Below are 16320 nucleotides of genomic sequence, written 5' to 3' on the forward strand. Positions count from 1 at the left end.
AGGGATTGGGGAGTCTGAAAAGCATCCTTCGACCAATCAGAGCACGTTTTACTGTCCTGGAGATTGAAATTGAGGAGAAAGCTACTAAGAGTTTTCCTGCTAGGATGGGACAAAAGATATCTTTACTTGGCAAAGGTGAGTTTAGGTGGAGCAGCTGCCTTCCCTCTGAACTGAGGTAACAGTCTGCAGCCAAAGTTTCCATAGCCCTTTGGTGCAGCTAGATTTAAAAAGAACCTTGTTCTCAGAAAGACTGAAGCACATGCATATTTAAAGAGTTCTTTTAACACAGAGTTATCTGAGAGAAAATTACCTTAACACAAATTCCGAAGACTCCACATAGTTAAGATGCACAAATTCATTATCAATGGTGCTGAGAATAGCTCCTTGGAAGGGATAAAATGTTTATTAGAATCAATTAAAGTATGTTTGAGAGATTTATTTTCTCCATCTTTATTCTCCTATTTAAAGAAAGTGCTGAGTTGTATATTAACACTTCAAGGTCTCAGTCACTGTTTGTCTTGAGAAAAAGAGAGAGAAAATGTTTGTCATTCCAGGAGCATAATCAGTTGAGCCAGTGCACAATGACATAGTTAATTCACCAACGGAATTTGTTGCCATAGCTTCAGCGAGGGACAGGGTAGATTAAACAATAGCCTTTTTCACGACTGCAGCTTTCACCACAACCTGCCTGTCCCCACACAACAGGCCATCATAGCACTAGTTCAGAGCACAGCAATTGTCAATGAACAACAGCCCAGAGGGGACAAGAGGAGGCTTGTGGTAAATAAAGCAAGAGTCCCCGGCAACTCAAATCTCTCCTTATTCAATAACTGGGACACTCTGAGCTCCTCCGAGCTTATCTTTGAGCGCTGGGCACAGAGAGCCTGCTTGACCTTTGGTCAAGTGAGCAACAAAAATTTCATCCTGTGACTCAAAAGAACTCCAAAGGGAGGAGGCCTCTACAGAAGATAAAAAGATCAGGAGCAGGCATGGTAGGCCATCAGGAGTGCATCATGGAAGAGGACAATCGCGCTCCGCAGTTGTGGCGCAAGGTAATGTGAATACTTTCTTACTGATTTTTGCCTTATTGAATATCAAAGTCAGTTCAAAAAGTAAAGTCCTATGTATCTGCGAGTGTAATGAATCTGTGCTAATTAGTAGTCGCACTAAAAATGGAAATATTATCTGCTCCATCTTAAGGTGATTTAAAAAAAAAAAGAAAAAGAAAAACAAATTGTGACTAATATTTATTTATCCCCTTGCAGAGTATGTCAGCTCCCTGGATAGACTTAGATGACAAAAACAAATTTGCTTACCAAAAAGAAGGTCAGATCAATATGCTGTGGGAGCCTGAGGGTATTGCAGAAATGTTTTAACAAAATGTTCTTTATCCTATCAAATGAGAAATTCTTCTAGTAGAAACATCACAAAATCCTGATTAGAATATCCATTCCTTTTATTCTGAGATGGAGTTACGCTCTTGCTGCCCAGGCTGGAGTGCAATGGTGCGATCTCGGCTCACTGCAACCTCCGCCTCCCGGATTCAAGCGATTCTCCTGCCTCAGCCTCCTGAGTAGCTGGGACTACAGGCGTGCACCACCATGCCCAGCTAATTTTTGTACTTTTAGTAGAGATGGGATTTCACCATGTTGGCCAGGCTTGTCTCAAACTCCTGACCTCAAGTGAAGACTATCCATTTCTGAATTCAATGTTATGCAACTGTCATGTAAGTGAGACCTCTTTATATGGTCTTTTCTCTTGGGGAGGGGGTGCCCGGGGAACGTGTTTCTAGGGGAGCCTTGTTAAACTGAATGAGTTCTAGATAGAGAAAGTTTAGGCAGTGGGACAAAGTGTTAAGAAGGACCCCAGATGATGTGAAGAAGAGATTGAGGGCCAGAGGCAACTTCCCAACAACGAGGCAGAGGGAATTTCTTCGCTTAACTGTGAAGCTGGTTTCACTCCACTACCCTGAGAATGAACACTGGCCCTGCTCTCTCCTGTCACGGCATCCCGTCAAAAGCTTCTCATGCCCCTTGGAATGGATATGGGTGGCTGGTTTAAGCACCATATTCCTCAGAAAGTAGTCTATGTTCATACCCAGCAGACACTTGAGCTACATGACTGATTGATCATTTTGCCCAGTTGGTCCCTTCCCCAGTTGCCTCCATGTTATCTTAAATTTGGAGAAATTTGTACTGTATATTGAAGACTCATGAGTTTTACTAGCTGATTGTATTGAGTTAATGGGGGAATCAGGAGGCATTGATTGATTGATTCATTCATTCATGCCTCATTTCAAAATTAGATTTGAAGTGGTATCAAAACAACTAGAGTCGGGCCAGCCATGGTAGCTGACACCTGTAATCTCAGCACTTTGGGAGGCCGAGGCAGGCGAATCACTTGAGGTAAGGAGTTCGAAACCAGCCTGACCAACATGGTGAAACCCCCTCTCGACTAAAAATACAAAAAACATTAGCCAGACATGGTGGAAGGTGCCTGTAATCCCAGCTACTTGGGAGGCTGAGGCAGGAGAATTGCTTGAACCCAGGAGGTGGAGGTTACAGTGAGCCAAGATCGCGCCACTGTACTCCAGCCTGGGTGACAGAGTGAGACTCTGTTTCAAAAAAAACAACTAGATTCAGTTCTGGACTGGTGCAGATATGGAAAGTTGAGATGATTCTTCTATGTTCCAGTCATGTAAATTAAATCTGTGCAAATATCATTCCGTATTCCAACACCTTTTGCAAATTGAAAATAGACAAAGGCCTCTAATTTCATGGTCTCCCAAATGTATCACTTATCATCATTATAATAGTTGACATTTTAGGGTGACATGCCCTGGACTAAGTACTTTCCATGCCTTATTTTATGTAATTATATTCAACAAAAGGACTCAAGCTCCTGACCACTTGCCTATGCTGCTAATTTATGCCTTGATTTCTCTATTAAATTGAATAGGCTTATTTAACCTCGTTGGGCAATTAAAATGGATTACATTATTAATGGTAACAATAATAAAGAAGTGATTTCATTAAAATTTTTCTCATGCTTTTCGGTTCTCACTGTACTTTTCTCACACAGGCAGGCTCAACTTCTGTAAATTAAACTTTCTGACTACCAGCCCTTTGTGTACTATACATTGATACCCCCAAGCTGTCACACGACCATTTCTGGTTACTGCTGGTGGTGCTACTTAACAGCCAATAGTTATAAGCATTGCTGCTGAATATTGAATCTGAAAGGTGAAAATAATCATGAACTTAATAATCTTTTATAGCTCTCTGGGGATGGAAACTACCTTTAAATAAGAGAGTTGAGTATTTATTTTCCACATATTTAATTTTGGTACTTGGTTGGTACTTATTTGGAAATAAGAGAATGCCCAAACATTACCTCAATTCCTCTTACCCCAAATACTGTGATGTAGATATTATTTATATTCCTCCCCCCTGCTTTTCTTTTTTGAGACAAGGTCTTACTCTGTTGCCCAGGCTGGAGTTCAGTGGTGCAATCATAGCTCACTGTAACTTCAAACTACTGGGCTCAAGTGGTCCTCTTGCCTCAGCCCCCCAAGGAGCTAAGACTGCAGGCATGCACCACCACACCTGGATGATTTTTAAATATTTTGTAGAGATGGGGGTTTTGCTGTGTTTCTCAGGCTGGTCTTGAACTCTGGCCTCAAGCGATCCTTCCACCTGAACCTCCCAACGCACTGGGATTATAGGTGTGCGCCACTGAGCCCTAGCCTATATTCCCATTTTAAGTGAGAAAATTAAAGCTCACAGAGCTTAATTGTCCAAGATAGCAAGGATAGAGCTGGAATTTGGGTTCCCAGCATCCAATTTCACTTTTTCTTTAAACCTACACTGTTGAACAAGGTAGCCGCTAACCATACACAGCTGTTTAAAATTAATTAATTGGCTGGGTGGGATGGCTCACGCCTGTAATCCTGGCACTTTGGGAGGTCGAGGCAGATGGATCACAAGATCAGGAGATCGAGACCATCCTGGCTAACACGGTGAAACCCCATCTCTACTAAAAATACAAAAAAATTAGCCAGGCATGGTGGCGGATGCCTGTAGTCCCAGCTACTCGGGAGGCTGAGGCAGGAGAATGGCATGAACCCAGGAGGTGGAGCTTGCAGTGAGCCGAGATTGCACCACTGCACTCCAGACTGGGCAACAGAGCCAGACTCCGTCTCAATTTAAAACAAAAAATTAATTAATTAATTAATTAAAATTTAAAATTCAGTTCCTCAGTCACACTAGCCACTCTTTTTTTTGAGATGGAGTCTCACTGTGTCACCCAGGCTGGAGAGCAATGGCATGATCTCGGCTTCTGGGTTTAAGTGATTCTCCTGCCTCAGCCTCCCGAGTAGCTGGGATTACAGGTACCCACCACCACGCCCAGCTAATTTTTGTAGTTTTAGTAGAGATGGGGTTTCGCCATGTTGGCCAGGCTGGTCTCGAACTCCTGACCTCACGTGATCTGCCCACCTTGGCTTCCCAAAGTGCTGGGATTACAGGCATGAACCACTGACACCAGCCACATTTTAAGTGCTCAGTAGTTATATGTGGCTCGTGACTATTGTATTTGGACAACGCAGATATGGAAAATTCCATCATTGCAGAAAATTCTATTGAATAACACTGCTTTAAACCATAATGCCTCTTTTAGATATGTTGAGGCATGTCCTCAAAATATATTGCAGTTCTGTTACAAGTAATATGGATTTTAAATTTTACAGTAAAATCTCATTCATTTGAAGTCCCTTCATTTGCATAGCACCAAGTTAACTTTGATCTGCAAATTAATAATATAGATAAGAGTTAAGAAGATGGTTAAATGCACTTCAGAGACCAAAGATTTTTAAGCACCATCAAATAACTCCAGAAGCACTCACTTAGATGCAAGCAATTGATATGATAATTACACATCATTTTTATTTATTCATTAAAACAGGGATCCCCTAAGGTGCCCTTGTAGGAAATAATGTGGTTAGCCTTGTTATTTCTAGCAACCCTTCTGCTGTTTCGAAATTCTATGTGAAATCATTTTATACTACTGGTTTACCTTCCTCCTTGCCTTTGGATCACAAAGTAAAATGGTAGCATAAAACACTTTCACACTGAAATTTTGACTGGTTCAAGATCTAATTCCAAAGCCCTCACTTCTTCCACTATATTACGTGATTCCCTGGGAAAGGTACTCCTGTGGGCCCTGCGTGGTGCCTGGTATGTAGTAAGGGTTCAATAAATATCTGTTGATTGACTGACAGAGACAGTTCTTTCAAGAGACCAGTCATTGAAGTGGACTCCGATTTTCTACAGTGAATACATGTATCAAATGGAAAACTGCCTCCCAGTTTGTTCTTTCCTCTTTACCAGTCTTTGCTGCCAAGACTTCATGGTGAGATAAGGGCTTCCTGTCTGTGAGAAAGAGATGATTCCCAGGCATTCAGCTTGGGGGAGGGGGAGTGTGATCTGGCCAGAGGCTTTGGAAATGAAATCTTCCAGCTCCTTCAGAAGTGAGAACAGGGTGGCAAACATGCTGCCTTCCCAGGCACCAGTCATCAGTTAGCTCCATCAGTCTTCAAATATGTGGGGCACATGTTCCAGGTCCCATGCTGGTTCTAGGTAATAAATAGGTGAGAAGAGAGAATGTTGAGTTGTTAGAGGAGAACGGTACTTGCATTTCCATAATATCCTTAGTGGAGGTGGTTTCTTACAGCTTGCTGGGACTGGTCATAGCAAACATTAATGCCATGTCTTTTTAGCAAAAATAAAATCCAATTCCTCAATTTAGCAGTGAGCATCAAAGGATATGGTTTGTCCCTTCCTTGTTTTCTTTAAGGAAAATTTTCAGCCATAGTAAGGAAAGAAAAATTAATAGAAACAATGTAAATGTTCATTAAATATTTAGTCCTTATTTGGAAGGAATTGAACAACTTAAAACTCTCCAAATTTATGAAGCTTAGATATCTGAACATTTTTTAAAAACCACTTAAAGGGAAAGGAGATATTATATTTTTACCTTTTTTTCTTTTGAAATAGAGTCTCACCATGTTGCTCAGGCTGGAGTGCAGTGGTGCGATCTCAGCTCACCGCAACCTCCATCTCCCAGATTCAAGCAATTCTCTGCCTCAGCCTCCTGAGTAGCTGGGATTACAGGCACCCACCACCATGCCTGGCTAATTTTTGTATGTTTAGTAGAGATGGGGTTTTACCATGTTGGCAAGGCTGGTCTTGAACTCCTGACCTCAAGTGATCTGCCCGCCTCGGCCTCCCAAAGTGTTGGGATTACAGGCGTAAGCCGCTGCGTCCGGCCTTATTTTTACCTTTTGTTCCAAACATCAGTAGGCCTTCTTTCCTCTTATCTATCTCCCTGTAATTCCTCTACATGAGCCCTAATATTACAGGTATGTATGTGCACAGCCTTCAAGCTAATTCAACGCAGTTTCGTCTCCTTCAGAAACTATGGGGTAGGCTGATTCGAGTCCTCTTAACTCACTTAGTGGATGTATAATCACTGCCATAGGCTGCTCTGCTGATAGTTCTCACTCTGAACATTGACAGGTAGAGCAGAGGCTAATTCTGAATCTGGTTCTCCACTTGATCTTAGCCAAAAGGTCGAGAAGCGACGTGAATCTGGCTCTCTAGAGTGCACTAACCTCTTCCTGGCAGACCCTAGATCCCTACCCAATGTGGTCCTCTAACGCAAGTCTTGGTGACCATGCCTTCCCTAACTCCTCCTTGGCTCCCTGAAACGGCCCAATTACCATGCAAGCAGATGTGGAATGAGAGGCTAGACTTGTGAGTGTCTCTTGTGAAACCTGGGGTTTCCCCAGTCTTCCCAGTGCTGGGAACTATGGGGGAGAAAATAAGTCTCGTTAGTCTCTCTTATTTTTGTCCTTTATTCTCAATGACTTGGAGCCAGCTCTCAAATACTATGGGGTAAAGAAAATGGTGCAATTGGCATAAAATTAATTTTGCCCCATTCTCACAACAAGGCCTCAAAAAGTGAAATATACTTTTTATTTCAGTCCTGCCCCAGGTATTAGAACATTTTAAAGTTTTCTTTGTCTTTCCATGAACTACAAATTCTTTCTCTCTCTGTCTCTGTCTCTGTCTCTGTCTCTCTCTCTCTCTCTCTCTCACACACACACACACACACACACGTGGAAAGAGAAAAGAAAATTTAAAAATTGGTAAATAAGGCCCAGGAGAAAGAGAAAAATAATACCTGTTTCAAATCTTTTTTCTTAGCTCCATTGATTTAAGTCATAAATAAAAGTACAGAATAACTTAATGATAATTTCTTTTGAAAGACTAACATGATAATTTTTAATAGTACCATTATATTTACCAAAAAAATCAATCTTTAAGAGTTTGTCCTACATATATCTTTACATATATCTTCTTGTTCTATATATCCTTTGAGAGTGGAGATGATCACATTTATCTTGGATGCATGACTTCCAACATGCTTAGTAAATGTTTGTTGAATGAGTGAAAGGAATTTAAATCACTGTTTATTCTGTATCCTCCTTGCCCAGAGGGACTCCTGAGTTTGTCCATCTAAGGTCATCTCTAGGCTGTTCAGGAGAATGAGTGGGTTTCAACCCAGATTTTGAGTGAGACATGGATCAATGTTGGATGGACCAACTCCAACTTAACTCCAGCCTCTAAACTGATCAACATTATCATTAACATCAACAACACAGATGTTGTGATCACTGTTTACAAGGCTCTCCACCTCAACCCTGCCAGACTTTTAGGGTTGTTAGAGGTTTTTGATGTCTGAAGGCCAGGTGAGACCCACCTAGAGATACCACAGATGGCCGACTCAACCTTCTACAACTCCTCAGCTTTCTCAGAGGTGGGCAGGAGCTGGGCCAGCCTCGAAGAGAGATAGGTAAGACTTGTGCACCTACCTGCCTCATAAATTTTCTTCCATGTGATTATTACATCTTCCTTTAGGGTGGCAAATGAAGGACTTTCTTAAGTCTCACATAAAGAATTCAAGACAAAAAATGGAGAATTAATAAAAAAGCTCTGTAGGGCTTTCTCCATTATACAAGGTAGGAGAGAGTTATAATCACCAGGAAGTACACTAGAAGTTTTCTTACCCTCTACAGTGGGGACCAGTTGGTCAGTTAATTGAAAAATAAAATGGGGCTGGTCGCAGTGACTCACGACTGTAATCCCAGCACTTTGGAAGGCCGAGGCGGGCGGATCACCTACAGTCAGGAGTTCGAGACCAGCCTGGCCAACATGATGAAACCCTGTTTCTACTAAAAATATAAAAATTAGCCGGGCGTGGTGGCATGCGCCTGTAATCCCAGCTACTCGGGAGGCTGAGGCAAGAGAATCACTTAAACCCAGGAGGTGGAGGTTGCAGTGAGCCGAGATCACGCCACTGCACTCCAGCCTGGGTGACAGATTGAGACCTGTCTCAAAAAAGAAAAGAAAAGAAAAATAAAATGGGTATAATGGGGACTCACTTAAAAATGATAAATGCATACATCAAACATTTTATTTAAATTTAAAATAAATATATTATTAATTTGCCAAACCTTTGATTGGGCCACTGACTAGAGCTCTGTGTTGTATTTTTTCATTAGGCAGACACATATGCACTGCCTATTACTTCCATTTTTAGTTTATTCTAAATTGTGTGAAAACTTAAGATATCTTCAAAACACTTTGAACATGGAATCCTAGGTGTTTTGCAATTTTGTCCCCTAGCTTTTATAGTTGTCTTGCCCTCACCTAATTCAACAGTAATTCTTAATTTTAATTTTTTTTTTTTTTTTGAGACAGAGTCTTGCTCTGTCGCCCAGGCTGGGGTGCAGTGGTGCGATCTTGGCTCTCTGAAACCTCTGCCTTCCAGGTTCAAGCGATTGTCCTGCTTCAGGTTCCCGAGTAGTTGGGACCACAGGCGTGCGCCAGCATGCCCAGGTAATTTTTGTATGTTTAGCGGAGATGGGGTTTCACCATATTGGCCAGGCTGGTCTCAAACTCCTGACCTCAAGTGATCTGTCCGCCTCGACCTCCCAATGTGCTGGAATTACAGGCGTGAGCCACTGCACCTGGCCAGAGATGGGCTATTTTAATAAGATAAATATAATCTGTTTGTGGAGCAGTGTCTGAATCCCCTTCATCTCAATCCTCCCCCATTGGTAATAGTTGGAAACAAAGACTAAAGAGCTGTCAGGAGATGGTACATCCTTTCCACGAGTTAATAAAGTGATGCCCCGCTTTCACAGTCTATTAATTAAGAAGGTAATCAGTGCATGCTTTGAGTTTGGTAAGTGAAACTTGAAGGCAATAAAATCAGAACACTACTTGGATTTTTTTTCTCATAAAGAAATGAATAACAAATTGGGGCCACAGAGCTACAGTAATCACATTTTGAATTTCTCCTGAGCATGTCTTTAATAACCTGTATGTGTTGGGTAAGAAGAACAAAGAAAGGCAAAGTTAATTACCCAGGAAAAGCTTCACCAAGAAATTTTGGTTACATTAGCCCAGGGTTTCTCAACCTTGGCATGACTGATATTTTGGGCTAGATAATTCTTTGTTGTAGGGGCTGTCCTGTGCATAGGACATAGGATGTTTAATAGCATCCCTGGTCTCTAACCACTAGATACCGGTAGTACTCCCCTTCCCCAAGTCATGACAATCAAAAATGTCTCCAGACATTGTTAAATGTCTCCTGTGGGACAAAATCACCCCCATTCAGTAGCTGAGAACTACTGAATTCACCATATACATTCCTTCTCATTCCCCATCCCCTGGAGCCCTCCAGGGTTTGCTGTGTGTGGTTTGTTTGTTTGTTTGTTTGAGACAGAATCTTGCTCTGTCACCCAGGCTGGAGTGCAGTGAAGTGATCTTGGCTTAGTACAACCTTCGCCTCCTGGGTTCAAGTGATTCTTCTGTTTCAGCTTCCTGAGTAGCTGGGATCACAAGTGCCCATCACCACGTGGCGGCTAGTTTTTGTATTTTTAGTACAGATGGGGTGTCACCATGTTGGCCAGGCAGGTCTCAAACTCCTGACCTCAAGTCATCCCCCCAAGCCTCGGCCTCCCAAAGTGCTGGGATTACAGGCGTGAACCACTGTGCCCAGTCAGTTTACTGTTTTAAACACTTAGAATAAAACCTTTCAGATCAAGGCCATCTATCTACATTTTTCCAGGGAATTATTTGGAAAGAAATCGACTAGATCAAAATTACTTGTACAGATAACCAGAAGGGCTCTTTACATTTCTGTATTGAAAAGTAGCAGGCAAAAAAACAAAGGAAGATGGTCTAATAAAGGTATTTATTTAAGGCATTCAGCCAAACACTTGACTTATATTTAATCCCCACAAACCCCCCAGGGGGCATTAATAGTTTTATTTTATTGTGGAAGAAACTGAGGCTTAAAGAGGTCAAGTACTCGCTCAAGAACACACAGTTTGTAACTTACTGGTGGAGCTAGAAATCTGACAGCAAAGTTTGTGCATTTGTGCATATTGCCTCAGTGTATGTACTTAGAATGTCATACATCTAAAAAAGCAAGGTGACCAGTTTTTATCCTTCTTAAAATATAATTTTTTATTAGGGAGAGCTTCAAGCACACAAAATTAGACAAGATATTAACAGTACATTACCATTTGTACTGCTCATGTACTTGCCACCTACTTCAACAGTAATCAACTCATGACCAATCTTGCTTCATTTAGAGCTTCTCAACCTCAGCATAATGACATTTTGGGCTAGAAAATTGTTTGTCATGGGTGTCAAGCACACACAAGACAAGGCAAGGTCTGAATGACTTGACTGGTAAAAGTATAACTAATCACTTTAAGATGAAGACAGTTTATTACTTACATAGCAAAGAAAACAGTAGCCAATGGTGCCAGCTTCGTACTGTGCTTATCCCACATACCAAAAAGGACACTACAACAAAAGGGGCCAGATAACCTCGACTCCCATTGCTGAGAAGCCCACTGTAGATTGCAACTGTTTTTCTGTTCTGTAACTTTGTACTAGGAGGGGCAGGGCAGGAAGCCCCATATCCCAACCCAAACAAAGAGACTATTAGAAACTGCTTCATGATAGTTTCTCAGGGGAGATAAGGAGGTGAGTGGCAAATGGCCCTGGAGCAACTCCTCACAGGACTCTCTGTTCCAGAAGAGCTTGTTCCAGGAGGCTCACAAGGCGTTCTCCAACACTCAGATGAGCTGCACGTCAAGCCTTTGCTTCTATGGACACATTCAAGGTCGTCAGGGCGCCATTATCTTACAGTGGACGATTGTCCTGTGCATTGTAAGATGTTTAGCAACATTTATGGCCTTCACCCACTAGATGTCTAAAGCACCCCCAGCCCCAAGATGTGACTACCAAAACTGTCTCCAGACAATGTTCCTTGCGGCAAAATTGTACCCAGTTGAGAACCACTGATCTTGAGCTGTATTCACTCCCCACATCCAAACAACATACTTCATCTGCAAATATTTCAGTATGTATTTGTAAAATAAAGTTTTGAAAACATAAACACAATACCTGGTGGGGGTTTTTTTGTTTGTTTTTGTTCTTTTTTGCTTGTTTGTTTGTTTTTGTTCGTTTGTTTTTGAGACAGTCTCACTCTGTTGCCCAGGCTGGAGTGCAGTGGCGCAATCACAGCTTACTGCAGCCTCAACCTCTTGGGCTCAAACAATCCTCCCATTTCAGCCTACCAAGTAGCTGGGACTACAGGTGCATGCCACCACACCCAACTAGTTTTGCTTTTTTAATTTTAGTAGAGATGAAGTCTCACAATTTGCCCAGGCTGTTCTCAAACTCCTGGGCTCAAGAGATTCTCTGGTCCTGCCCTCCTTAAGTGCTAGTATTACAGGTGTGAGCGACCTCAGGTAGCTACAGTATCATTATTATACCTAAATAAATTAACAATAATTCCTTCATAGAATCCAGAAATTGTTGAAATTTCTAATTGTTTTATAAACATTGTCATTTTTACAGTGTTTTGAATTAGGATTCAAATAATACAGTGTACATATTGCAATTGATTGATATGTCTTTCAGATCTCATTTAATCCATAGGCTTCTTGCAATTTTTTGGTTGAAGAAACAAGGTTTGTTCTACAGAGTTTTCCACAATCTAGATTTCGCTGATTGCATCCCTGTGGTGTTAACATACTCCTTTATCCCTTCTGTATTTCCTGTAAATTGGCCTCAGATCAAGAGGTGTGATCAAAGCCAGGTTCTATTTACTTGGCAGACTATTTCATAGGTAGCACATGTACTTCTATCAGGAGTACATAATGTTTGGTATTGCCTGTCTTTCTGTCATGTTAGCAGTAGTTGATGCTGAGTGCCTAAACCCAATCTTTCCTTAGGGGTTATAAAGTGGAGATAATTCATTACCATCTTACCTTCTTCATTACGCATTCTAAGACAAGATACTTCTCTTGTTTGGTGACCTAGAGGGACAGTTTGTATAGGAAAATTTAAATAAAGGCTTATTTCCCAGTTTTCAAAATGCTTTTCTCTAGCATCTTTCAATGCAGACAAATGAGGCTTGGGGGTTTCTTCCGATAGTATTATGAACTCATGCATTGAAAAACATTAGATAGGTTTCAATCAATTGCAATTCTTATCCTTATTGATACTTAAACTTTTCATCTTTGGCTGTCAGGAGTCTCCTAAGTCCTTTTGACGATTTTTATCTTTTTAAACAAAGGATAATAGAACTTTTATATTCATATGAGTATTGTTATCTTCACACTTTCAAATGATGACCAAAGACTTATTCCAAAAATGTTTTGAGCAATGGTAATGCCATATGTGCTAGAGACTGCCATGGTTCACTGCTAATGGTTTTGTTCCTGTTGAGTTCCTGCAATTGAATGGTGGAGTGAGGTTATCCAGACCATTTTGTAGAAATAAAGGATTATTTTTCTTTGAAGATATGCTTATACCATACTTGCTTACTCAAGAGAATATCTTCTCAAAGCAAGGGTGGACTTCTGTGAAAGACCATTGACCGCATATAGCTACTCTCAGACACCCTTAGTGTCCTTTTTTTTTTTTTTTCCGAGACGGAGTTTTGCTCCTGTTGACCAGGATGGAGTGCAATGGTGAGATCTCGGCTCACTGAAACCTCAGCCTCCTGGGTTCAAGCAATTCTCCTGCCTCAGCCTCCCAAGTAGCTGGAATTCCAGGCGCATGCCACCACATCCAGTTAATTTTTGTATTTTTAGTAGAGACAAAGTTTCACCATGTTTGCCAGGCTGGTTTTGAACTCCTGACCTCAGGTGATCTGCCCGCCTCAGTCTCCCAAAGTGCTGGGATTACAGGCCTGAGCCACCACACCTGGCCTCCTTAGTGTCATTTGACATGGCCTCTCATCTGGCATTTTAGTAGACTAGGTGTTTAAAATGATTGCTTTTGGAGATATTGAAAGTTTTTACATAGCCAGCTTCCTGGGACACATACACAAATAGGATTTCTTACTCTTGATGCAAACAAAATAGAGATTCTTTTTTTCTTTTTGAGAGCCAAATAGTTTCTTTTTGAGAGCCAAATCCATGTATGAATAAAGTCTCTCATCATCTCTCCTTCATCACAGTGGTTCTGAACTTTTTTTTGTTCTAAACTTTTAAAAGCCCTGATGCTAAAGCCAAGGACAATTAGATCAGAATCTTTAGGGAGCAGGAATCAGCCCTCAGTGTTTTTGAAAGCCCCTAAGGTGATTCTAATGCACAACCAAGGTTGAGAACATTCCAGAGTAGAGCAAAGAGGATAAGAGTCTTTATTAAGAGATTAACTTAGACTTCCTGCTATGGTTTGAATGTGTCCCCCAAAGTTTATGTGTTAGAAACTTAATCCCCAGTGCAACAGTGTCTAATAACAGGTGATTAGGTCATGAGGGCTCTGACCTCATGAGTGGATTAAAGTCATTAACACAAGAGAGGTTTGGTTACCACAAGGGTGGATTTGTTATAAAAGCAAGTTCAATTCCCTCTTGCTTTCTTACTCTTGCCTTCTCTTGCCCTTCTGCTTTCTGCCATGGGATGATGGAACACAAAGGCCCTCACCAGATGCTGGCACCATGCTCTTGGACTTCCCAGCTTCCAGAACTATAAGCCAAATACATTTCTGTTCATTATAAATTACCCACTCTGTGGTAGTCTGTTATAGCAGCATAAAACAGACTAAGACACCCCTAAAGTGTTAGACACTCTTTTGTCAAGAATAGGATATTTGTATACTTGTGGGCTTTTGGAAAGATCATTTCTCACCAGCACCACCTGTTATTCACAGATTTACACATTGCCCACAGAGAAGAAAACCTGGTGAGGCCACTTCTGCTTGTATTGCAGAGGAAGAACCCATCTGATGCCACTTTTAGGAAGATTTATTAGAGAATGTGGAGACATTATCTTCAATGTGTGTTTTGTGATGACATCCTGCACTGGCACTTACTGAATGAGTCAAATATGATATTTATAGGGCCTTAATAAAAGCTTTTATCTAGCTAGGTTGTATTATTAAATGTCAAACGAACTAAATGAAAAGCTTTCAACATGAAGGCATCCAAAGAGAGCAGAATGAGAAAAGCATAAAAAATGTTGAGATACCAAGGCAGCATGCATTGAGTGGGGGCTTTGAGGTCCCACAGTCCTAAATGTGAAACTCAGTTCTGACACTGATCAGCTCTGTGACCTTGGGCAAATTATTTAATGTCTCTAAGCCCCAGTTGTTATCTGCAAACTGGACATAATGCTTGTTTCTGATACAGAGAAGGATGTCATAAATTACTAAGTATTAAAATTGCAGACAGTGTTAGCAATTTTCTGCAATTGAATGACATTTTGTTAGCCTAATTTCCAGAATATCTGGAGATGAGATACCAGGTCCAGCTCATGCTAAGGAGGATGTGATAGGAAGAATAAGGGGCCTCCCAAAGATGTCTACATTGTAATTTCCAGAACCTGTGAATATGTTACCTTGTATGGCAAAAGAGACTTTATAGACATGATTAAGTTAAGGGTCTTGAGATGGGAGAGATTATCCTGGATTATCCAAAGGAAGTCAATGTAATTACAAGAGTCTTTTGAAGTGAAAAAGGAAGGAGGGAGACTCAGAGAATATGTGACCAGTGAAGCAGAGGCTGGAGTGATGCAATTGCTGTCTTTGAAGATAGAAGAAAGCAGGCCAGGAGCCAAGGAATGCATGCAGCTTCTAGAAGCTAAAAAAAAAAAAAAAAAAAAAAAAAAAAAAAAAAAAAGGCAAAGAAACAATTTCCCCTAGAGCCTCCAGAAGAAATGCAGTCCTGCAGGTATATTGATTTTAGCCCACTGAGACCCATTTCAGACTTCTGACCCTGGTCCAGAACTTTAAGATAATATATTTGTGTTGTTTTAAGCCACCAAATTTCTGGTACATTGCTACAGTAGCCATAGAAAACACACAGAAGCACAGAAGATTAAACTGAATCTCTCTTTGAGCATTCAAAGACTCTGAGTGCAGATTTTGCAAGAATCTGCACTTTGGAGTGCAGGTTCACTTTGGACACCATGTCATTCAAAATCTAATAGTATAAAGTCCAAGGATTGTAATCATAGTTTACTTGCGAATGAATGTATCCCTCCTGGCATCAGACGGTCCTGATGACTCACTTGTCAATCAAGCTCATATGTATCATATGCAGAAGGCCCCCTGGCACAATGCTCAGGACCCTGCAGTACTTGCTGTAGTACTGGGAAACTGCCTGGTAGGACAGCAAGGAGGAAATCTGGTTATGGTACACCAGTAATCAAGAAAGACTACTCTTTAGGGGTATACAAAGAAGTGTACATATGGTCAACCATGCTGGAGAATAATTTGATAACTGTGTCAAAAAACCATGTATCAAAAACTTTAAAAACATAAATACTCTGATTCAGCAATTCTACTTTAAGAAAATTCATCCTAGAAGGAAAAAAATTGGATTAATACGCACATCATTCACCTGCTTAAAAAAATCCATTCCTGGTTCCTATAGTTGCTTATAGAATAACACTTGGGGAGACTGAAGGGAGACAGCAGTACATCCACTTATGTTGGCTAATTAAGACTGGCAGGTGTTCATACTGGGCATAGCTTGGTGTAGACTTGAACCTGGTTAGATTATTAACCTTGAAGGTCTCTGAGCCACCTTTGCTACATTTGCTCTTTTTCACTAAAATGACTGAAACAGTGATTGTGACTAAGAGTTTCAATGTTAAGTCAGTGCCTGGCCTTATACATTTATCATAAACTATCATCCAATTTTGTGGGTTAAATAAATTAC

At 41.0% G+C, this 16320-nt stretch overlaps 1 protein-coding gene across 1 annotated transcript in view; it reads left to right on the top strand.

Moving 5' to 3' along the window:
- Positions 1-693: 693 nt before the first annotated feature.
- The window catches only part of PCYT1B (phosphate cytidylyltransferase 1B, choline), a 115502-nt gene continuing 99875 nt past the window's right edge, over positions 694-16320 (top strand). Inside the window, exon 1 of the mRNA XM_007991319.3 lies at positions 694-1052. Coding sequence (XP_007989510.1) covers positions 990-1052 — 63 coding nt within the window. The 5' untranslated portion in view covers positions 694-989. The remainder of the gene's footprint in view (positions 1053-16320) is intronic.

The sequence above is a fragment of the Chlorocebus sabaeus genome, chromosome X (genome assembly GCF_047675955.1).
Source record: "Chlorocebus sabaeus isolate Y175 chromosome X, mChlSab1.0.hap1, whole genome shotgun sequence".
Taxonomy (NCBI): Eukaryota; Metazoa; Chordata; class Mammalia; order Primates; family Cercopithecidae; genus Chlorocebus; species Chlorocebus sabaeus.